This window comes from Uranotaenia lowii, chromosome 2 (assembly GCF_029784155.1).
Source record: "Uranotaenia lowii strain MFRU-FL chromosome 2, ASM2978415v1, whole genome shotgun sequence".
In the NCBI taxonomy this organism is placed as follows: domain Eukaryota; kingdom Metazoa; phylum Arthropoda; class Insecta; order Diptera; family Culicidae; genus Uranotaenia; species Uranotaenia lowii.
In genome coordinates this window covers 337,526,254-337,535,836 of record NC_073692.1, presented here as the reverse complement: position 1 = coordinate 337,535,836, position 9,583 = coordinate 337,526,254, and the positions used below count along the sequence as shown (strand labels likewise).

General features: G+C 40.7%; 1 protein-coding gene across 1 annotated transcript; it reads right to left on the bottom strand.

Annotated features, from left to right (window-relative positions):
• Nucleotides 1-248: 248 nt before the first annotated feature.
• Nucleotides 249-1,866, bottom strand: LOC129748598 (keratinocyte proline-rich protein-like). Its single transcript, XM_055743257.1, has 4 exons — nucleotides 1,718-1,866; nucleotides 1,491-1,650; nucleotides 1,061-1,422; nucleotides 249-1,003 (listed from the first exon to the last, which is right to left on the bottom strand). The coding sequence occupies exons 1-4, from the start codon at nucleotides 1,829-1,831 to the stop codon at nucleotides 491-493; spliced, it is 1,149 nt and encodes a 382-aa protein (XP_055599232.1). The 5' UTR covers nucleotides 1,832-1,866; the 3' UTR covers nucleotides 249-490.
• Nucleotides 1,867-9,583: the final 7,717 nt, after the last annotated feature.

Genomic DNA, 9,583 nt, shown 5'->3' with positions numbered 1-9,583 from the left:
TTTATAAAAGGATGTCAAAATAAGTTTGTTGAGAAAATTGGTTAAAAGTTTTTAAACCTCTAATTTTGTGACATGAAATTTCAAGGGAAGACAAAAAGGAATGTTCAGCAAATGTGGAAGTCTCATTTACAATTGCACCCCCTCCCCCCCTCCTCTCATCACCCCAATCCCTTCGCTTTCTCAAAATGATCGTTGTTTCGCTAAATATTCACGTTCCCTTTATTGTCTGATTTTTGAAAATTTGGAAAATCCCCCCCTCCCCCCAAGAGCCAGGTCTAGGACTGCCCCTGGCCTTAATGAATTATTCTTTCGTCTCACAAAATAAAAGTTTCATCGATATGACCTTAAGATAGTCAACAAAAAGTAATCAAATAAAAATATTTTCAATCGATGTTCATTTCCGAAGACGACGTTTCGATGTTGATGTCGTTTCCTGCGTAGATGTTGGCTCTATTTCTGGTGTGTTTGGCGTTGATGTTTGCGTCATTTCCTATGATACTTCCGGCGTCCCTCCCGGCGACGCTTCCGGCGACGCTTCTGGCGACGTTTCCGGCGCTGCTTCCGGCGCTGCTCCCGGCGCTGCTTCCGGCGCTGCTTCCGGCTCTGCTTCCGGCGCTGCTTCCGGCGCTGCTCCCGGCGCTGCTTCCGGCGCTGCTTCCGGCTCTGCTTCCGGCGCTGCTTCCGGCGCTGCTTCCGGCGCTGCTTCCGGCGCTGCTTCCGGCGCTGCTTCCGGCGCTGCTTCCGGCGACGCTTCCGGCGACGCTTCCGGCGACGCTTCCGGCGACGCTTCCGGCGACGCTTCCGGAGACGCTTCCGGCGGTGCTCCCGGCGATGCTTCTGGTGACGCTTCTGGTGACGCTTCCGGCGACGCTTCTGGTGAAGCTTCCGGCGACGCTTCCGGAGGCGCTTCCGGCGTAAGGGGCGGTGTAGGTTTAGAAACACATCTTTCGACATCCTTTTTAAACGTATACCCTTCGATACATTTCAGAACAGTTGCCGTCAGCTAAAAAATCATCAGAAATAAACGTCTTGTTTAAAAAGTACAGTACGAATGTTGTACCTTTCCACGTTCATTTTGGCAGCTGTAGTATTTGTCGGGATCGCCTGGAAATACAAATCTGCCCACTCGGGGACACAGGAACTCGCAACGTATAAGCTTTGCGTTAAATCCCTCATTTTCTCCTGGACACTTGAGTGTCATTGGACCATTGGGGGCGCAGTAAATATATAGATTGGCCGCTGGAGTGTATGTCCAGTAGCGATTTCTACCAGCGACGCAGTTCAGCTGGAAACAATCCCTAGAGGTCCGTGGCGGAACACAATCTCCGGATGAATGATTGTAAACCCATCTGAGAGGACAGTTCAAAATTTGGGCATGTCTCTCTTTGTCACAGTAGATATATTGACGGCAGTTTGAGGGTTCTGAAATGACAAAACCAAATATAATAAATTTTGACAAAAAATAACCGACATTCAAATTATATTGTTACGTGGGAAAAATCCTTCTTCAGGACACAGCTCGCTGGCTTCTCCATTACAAGGTTTATCGGTGCAAACTCCAACATTGTCTTTGCAGTACGGCGTCGTTTTATCAAGCGCATCACAACGCTTCTCCGATCCGGCTACCGGGTTCCCATTTACAGAACACAGCTGAAAAGTTAATTTTTGGACAAAAATTTTAAATAAATCATTAATTTTTATGGCTCAAATCACTCACAACAAACGATGAACAATCAACGCACGCCTGTCGGTGGTCTTTATCACAAGCTGCTTGTGATTCTTCCAGCAAAACAAGCAATATTGCAACAATGAAAGCACTTGTCCAACCCATTACTTCCGATTGAGGAAAACGAATGAATTGGCCTTTTGCACCATCTTGATATTTATTCCGAAACCTAGCTTTTGCAGAAATAGGTTATTCAAACTCAGAGCAACTACCTGCGGGATGAACTACTTAACATAATTAAGTCCAGTTATGTTTGGTGAAGCCTTAACGAATATAAACGGGATTCTGTTATCTCAAACCGAATACCCGAGGGGTTAGCTTTGAATTTCTTGCTGATACTGCTGTTTCGGAACAGTAGTTCTCTTGGGAGGAATAAATATAATTTTAGGGAATTTGTACCGTGTATTTTAAAATGTTACAAATGTAGATTTAGTTCAGATTTCTCCTTTTTTACACATTTAAAAAAAATCGTCCTTAATGGGTACCGTGTGATAGAAAGTATGGTAAGTAAGGTGTGACAAGTCGTCTGATGTACTTTCAGAAATTGGGGACATTTAGAAAATCAGGGAAACCCCTACTTAAAAAATATCATCATCTGACACATTCCACGCGCTTGTACCGCCTAAAAGTGATTTTATCCGTTCGTGTATCAAAAAATCTCGAAATTTTCTATAATTTTGATAATTCAAATCACACAAAACCAACGAAAAAAAGAGAAATAAGTTTTTTTACACATGTTTTTTTTTGAAAATCAGATTTTTTGTTGAAAAAAGTGTTGTTTTTGACAACTTTTACAAAATCATTAATTTTATGAATGACTTTTTTTGGAAATATTTTTAGTATGTTCAGAAGCCAAAAAACACGGCTTCATTTTGTAGAAAAAAGAATTTGTTTGTATCCAATGTTGTTGGTTTGAAAAGCGAACAAAAACAGTCGCAAATGAGTGAATTCACGTCACAAAAAAGGGAAGTTTTTAATTTTACGAGAAAACTCTGACTATTCTTGAAATAAAAATTGAGATTTTCTTTGAACAGGATAAGACGATTCTAAAACTCTAAAATTGGAATCTAGCTGAGTTACAACAGCGCGAATTAGTGAATTCACGTCACAAAATTTGATTTTTTGTTAAATTTTATATGAAAAATGTGCTTTGAAAGCTGTTATGACCCTCCAGATGGTCGAATTTTTACAAATCGAGCATAATTTTGCTGATTTTTTCAATAAGCTCATTATCTATATATATAAAAAGCAATTTCTGTGAGTTTGTTTGTTTGTTTGTCCTCTATAGACTCAGCCGTCTTAAGAGCTAGAGAGCTGAAATTTGGCATGGGTGCTTATTAGGACCAGGAATGATGAAAAATGTTTTTAGATTTTCGGATGACCCCTTCTGAAGGGGGTCGTCCATAGAAGACAAATATTGTTTTCGCGATATTGACGTTATTTTTTGTCGGATTGATATGAAATTTTGTACATAGGGATTTTGAGAGATCAGAAATCGATTCCATGTATTGAATTTCGTGTCAGGGGTCGGCAAAAGGGGTCGTCCTTATTAACTATTCTGTGTTTTTACTATATTGACGTTATTATGCATTGGATTGATATTAAAATTTACACATGAGTGTTTTGAGGGACGAGCAATCAATTCCAGGTATTAAATTAAGAGTCAGGGGTCGGCAAAAGAGGTCGTCCATATAAACTTTTCAATGTTTTTACGATATTGGCGATACTATGCATTGTATTTAGATGAAAATTTGCAGACGGGGATTTTAAGGAACGGACAATCGATTCCAGTTATCACTTTTTGTAGAAGGGGTCGGCAAAAGGGGTCGTCCATATCAACGGTTCAGTGATTTTGCGATATTGGAGCTATTATACATCGGATTGTGACGAAAATTTGCATAAGAATAATTTGAAGAACGATCAATCGATTCCAGGTTTCAAATTCAGGGTCAAAGGTCGGCCAAAGCGGTCGTCCATATTATCACTTTTTTGCGAAATTAATGCTTAAAAAAATAGTATTAAGATGGAAACATGGTACGTAGGATTTTCAAGGAACGAGTTATTGATTTCAAGAGTCGAATTTTAATTCAGAGGTCTGCGAAAATTTTGCGGAATTCATGATATTGGATTGGATTGGATTGATTGGATTGAGATAAAAATTTCCACATAAATATTTTGCGAGACGCTCAATTGTTTCAGATTTCAAATCTCGAGTCAGGGGTCGGCAAAAATGGTCGTCCATATTATCTGTTCACTGTTTTTGCTACATTGGGGGTTATTCTGCGAGTCGAGTGACTCACAAAATTTCACTTCATTATCCTGACTCTAGGAAATGTTTCAGAGAAGAGACGTTAGTATGAATGAGCTTCAAAAATCGATCACATGACATTTGAGGTGAAACTTCTAGCCTAGAGTGGTTTCTGGAGTCGGCACAACGATATGAAATTTTGCACATCACGTCACGTGATTCTCAGAATAAGACCCATTGTTTTGATTATACATCGGATTATAATGAAAATTTGCACATGAGAGTTTTACAGCACATGTAGATAATTGATTTCACGTGTCAAATTTTGACAAGGAATCAGTAGAAGGATTCGTCTTAATATTTTCGATTTTTTTTTGCAATAATTACGTTGTTAGGCATCATATCGAGGCAATATTTTAACACGGGAGTTTTGCAGGACGAGGAATTGATTAAGGCTTTTTATTAGACGACAGAAAAAGAGTTCGTCCACATTTACTGTTTAATGTTTTTGCAATAATTGTTTTATTATGCATGAGATCCAGACAAAAATTCATTCACGAATGTTTTACAAAATGGACAATTGATTTATGAATAAAAATTTTCAATCAGACGACAGGAAAGGGATCGTTAACATTAACTTTAAAATATTTAAGACATAATTTCGTTGTTATGCATCCGAAAAAGACAAAAATTCGTACACGGGTGTTCTTTTCGACGGTCAACCAATTTCTTATTTTAAATTTCCGTTAGATGGACTAGCAAATAGGTCGCTTACAAAATCATCAGCTTTAAAAAGTTAAAAACGAAACGAAGTGCGTACGGGATCAGCTAGTTTTCAAATAAAAATACAAAAAGATTGAAAAAAAAATAAAAAATTTTTTTGGCGAATCTTTAAGTGAAGGCAGTAGTAATTTTAACATATGATCCCTCAATTCGAAATCGAGACTGGCTTTCACTAGAATCAAGAAGTACGCGATATGGTAGTAACGACCCTTTACGGTCTGCAAAAATTAGCTTCCTACGATTTTATACGCTTTTCGACTTCAATGTATGTACTACAACCTTTAAACGACGTATTGAATCTTATCTAAGAGACGAATTGAGAAATATTAGTTGAAAAATCATCGCTCGAGCAATTGATTTATGTAACCTTAAATTATGTTTTATCATTAAGACTACTATGTCAGATGATTTAAAAGCAACAATAAACAATAAACAATAAAAAATATGTTGCTATTCAAGTGCCAATCAAAATAAGGAAAAAACTAGGTGAAGATACTGGAAATTTATTATTGTAAAAGTCACAACTACAAAATATTGTTTTTGAAAGTGTACATAAAATTTGAAGATTCCAAGGAATGGTTCAGAATAACCACAGTATTACTTTATGTTTCGTGACGTGAATTCAGTCAACTACCCTGTTCTGTTTGAACTGAGTGAATTCACGTCACAACTTCAAATAAACATAACTTCGTTCGTTGTCGTTAAATCGAAAAGTTCCGTACATCAAATTGTGGGTAATTGTTTTATTTACAACTCATTCGAAGACACTGATATTCTGTTTCCACAGAGAGAACAGGAAATCAAAGATGTATGTACTAAAGTTCGAAATGGTTAAATCTAGCGAGAATTCACGTCACAAAAGTAATCAATCACAACAAAAACAATTTAAATTTTAAAATGACCAAATAATATTCATTTTGAAGGAAACTCAATTTGCGACCGTTTGCTACAATTTTTTTCATTTCCAAGTAAATTTGTTGACTTCTAGAATGATAACAATGCAGAACAGTCCGGAAAAGCGATTTCACGTCACGGTGGAATGTGTCATCTGGCTATATCATCTAGTTGAAAATAATCAACTCAAAAACATGAAGGGCATCAGAAAGGAAGTAATGAAATAAATTTTTTTTTAATTAAAAACTCCTCAGAAAATTCGACCGAATATTCGTTTGGCCGAATAGTTAAAAAGGTCAATATTCGGTACATCTCTAGTAATCAGCTTTTACCTGAAAAAGTGGAGGCATTCTGCATACATAAATTTTGCTTTTATCTAAAGCGATGAAAACCACCACCGAATGAACGTTATTTGACACCAGTGTTATACCTTGGCGAAGGATGCAAGAGGGTGCAAAATTTTGCTCTCACAGCATTCAAATCGTTGCTAGAAATAGTTTTCCAGTTTTCTCATCGGCCCATATTGTCCAACCCCCATCTGATTTGAAGTCATTTGGTTGTACTGCTGGTCGCAGAGAGAACAAGATAAAGATTTTCTCACTTGAAGCTCGCGCGGGAGAAAAAAAAAACGAGTAAAATCATTTCAAGATTTATAAAAATTCAATTTAAACCGACTTCAGACGACTGTTTATACGATTTATTCACTATTCACTTGGAATTGCGATTCGCATCACCATAGTTAACGACATGAGTTATCATTTCTGATACGATTTCATGTTTTCTCGGCATCCATTTTTCACTTTCTTTTAAAATTGATTCAACAGTGTTTTTGGACGGGACTTAATCAGCGGTTTCTTTTATCTGTTTTCACTTATTGATTTTTCGGTGATTCAACAATGTTGTATTTTTACTGATTTTGTACAGAATTCATTGGTTATGAAATAGGAAAATGGAAAGCTTCTCAGTTAAATCAATCGTCTGTTAATACGTTCGTCGCCACGCTCATTTTTGGTAGTTTTACTAGCCGGGCCCAAAGAAATTCTCGGAGCGACAAAATAATGAAGGAGAGTTCCCAGCTATGCAACGTGTGGCCAAACTGGGCGGCTAATATGAGTAAGATAGCGTCACACTTTTTTGATGTGACAGGGCCTCCCAGGAAATTTACCCGTCGCTCTAATATGGGTCCTATGGCGACGAACGTGTAAATTATGTTTTCGTATGAAATTTGATGAATATTAGTCAACTAATTTCTAGTACATGCTATTTTAGATTAATTCTTATCTAAGTTTGTGGCATATCGGCAAATTGAAAATCTAATTAGAGAGCAATTATGATAGACATGAAAATTGATAGGTGGAAAGGTCAAAGCTAGAGCGCTTTGGGTAGAAGAAACGAATAGATGGTGAAACTGTGAGCTTAGGGCATTGTTTTTATCGACAGCATGAAACTACTTGTGTGATTCTTTACCGCGCACCTGCTGGCTGTTTGTAGTAAGTGACGAAGAAGCCACATTGCTACCCACAACCAGCCCAGATGGGTCGAACACATGATATTGCGTCCGACCGGGCAGAATATATCCCAGCGGCGATCAAAATAAGATAATAATATTTTAGATTAAGTTTCTATCTGACATTTCCATCCGAAAAATAGTCATGCAACACCTCGGCACCAAGCAGTAATGTATTACTTACTTACTTAATGATCCCGCGCCGATCCTCCGGTGCATTGGGCCGTGATAGAAGACCTCCACTGTTGACGATCCGGAGCCAGCGTCTTCACCTGGTCCCAGTCAAGATTCTCGTCGACAGTTCGGATTTCAGCGGCTAGGCTTCGCCACCACGAGTTTCTGGGTTTACCTCTTCTTCGATCCAGAAGGACGGATTCCATTCAAGCGCCTTTCTGCAAATCTCGCTTTCATCTTTCCACAGCGTGTGCCCAATCCATCTCCACTTACGTTCCCGAATCTCGATGACACCGGCGATGTAGTTCCTCCTCATTCGAAATCCAGTTGCCAGGCCACCAAGTGCGAATGATATTCCGCAGACAGCGGTTTACAAATACTTGCAGTTTTCGCGTCGTTACCGCATATGTGCACCAAGTTTCGCACCCGTACAGCAATACGGATTTGACGTTTGAGTTGAAAACTCGAATTTTCGTTAGAAGAGAGATCTGGCGTGACCACCAGATGTTCCGGAGACTCGAAAACGCAAATCTGAGTAAGATAGCGTCACACTTTTTTGATGTGACAGGGCCTCCCAGGAAATTTACCCCTGGGATGCCTGCTCTCCACCATTCTGATCCGGGTTTCGATGTCTTTCCTGGTACCACCATCAGGCGTTATCTGGCTAGCAAGATACTGGAAGCACTCCACTTTCTCAACTTGGTGCCCAGCTACCATGAAACTGGAGGGATTTGCTGGTCTTTCCGACATTGACTTTGAGACCTGCTGCCTTGGAACATTCGGTGAGGTCGCCGAGTTTGCTCTGCATATCCGGTTGTGTTTGGGCGAGCAAAACAATATCGTCAGCCAGGTCAAGGTCGTTCAGTTGCTCCATTGTTGAAGGATTCCACGCCAATCCTCGGTTTGGTGCACAGTCGATCGATCCAGTCAGAATCTCATCCATTACGATTAGAAAAAGTAGCGGTTATAAGATACATCCCTGTCTCACTCCAGCAGTTACCGGGATTGATTCGGACAAGACACTATCGTGCAAGACCTTGCACGAAAATGCCTCGTATTGTGCTTCGATGAGATGGACAAGTTTCTCTGGTACTCCTCTTAGCCTGAGAGCCGCCCAGATGTTTTCATGGTTAAGTCGGTCGAATGCTTTTTCGAAATCAACGAACACCAGCAGAAGAGAGTCCTGGAATTCGTTGATTTGTTCCAGTATGATTCGTAGCGTTGTGATGTGGTCCACACATGATCGTCCGGATCGGATCCTGCTTGTTGCCGTCGGCGTGTAGCGTCGATTTTCTCCTGGATCCTGTTCTCCTGGATCGCTTTGCAGAGTACTTTGAGGGTTGTACAGATCAACATTTTGCGTCGCCAGTTACCGCACTCAGTCAGGTTTTCTTGCTTCGGGACCTTTACGAGGATACCCTGCATCCAGTCGGCCGGGAATGTTGCAGTATCCCAGATGTCAGCGAAAAGACGGTGCAACATTTGTGCTGACAGGGCAGGGTCGGCTTTCAGCATTTTAACAGGGATGCAATCGATCCCAGGTGCTTTGTTAGATTTCATGTTTTTGATTGCTGCTTATATTTCAGCCAGCGAGGGCGCTTCCGAGTTGACTCCATTTATGCGGCTTACTGTTGGCGCTTCGAGCTGCGGGTTCTGTTGGCCATTGCTATTCGTGACTCGGGAGAGTTGTTCGAAGTGCTCAGTCCATCGTTTGAGCTGATCTGTTCGATCGGTCAATAACTGACCTGCTCGGTCTTTTAGAGGCATTCTTGCATTTGTCCTTGCACCACTGAGGCGGCGAGAAATGTCATAAAGTAATCGGATATCTCCATTGGCGGCGGCTCATTCTCCCTCTTCGGCAAGGGAGTTTGTCCAGGCTCTCTTGTCTCGTCTACAAGCTGCCTTTTCCAGCTCCGCATAACGCAAGCGGGCGGCTGCTTTGGCTGACCCGGTATATGCCTGCTCAATTCCGACTTTCGCCTTTCTCCGATCATCGACCATTCACCAAGTTTAATCCGACATCCATTCACTTCTTCTTCCACAAACTTTACCGAGAGCACCATGGCTCGTCATGATAAAGGCATTCTTGATTCCACACCACTGTTCTTCGACTGTTCCGTCTGTCGGCAATTCCGAGGCTCGGGATTCTAGCTGTATGCCCTTTTCACCTCTGGATTCTCCAACCGGCGGACGTCGTATCGACACCCGACTTTCTCCTCGCGCCGTTGGACACGCGCAACTCTCAGTCGTA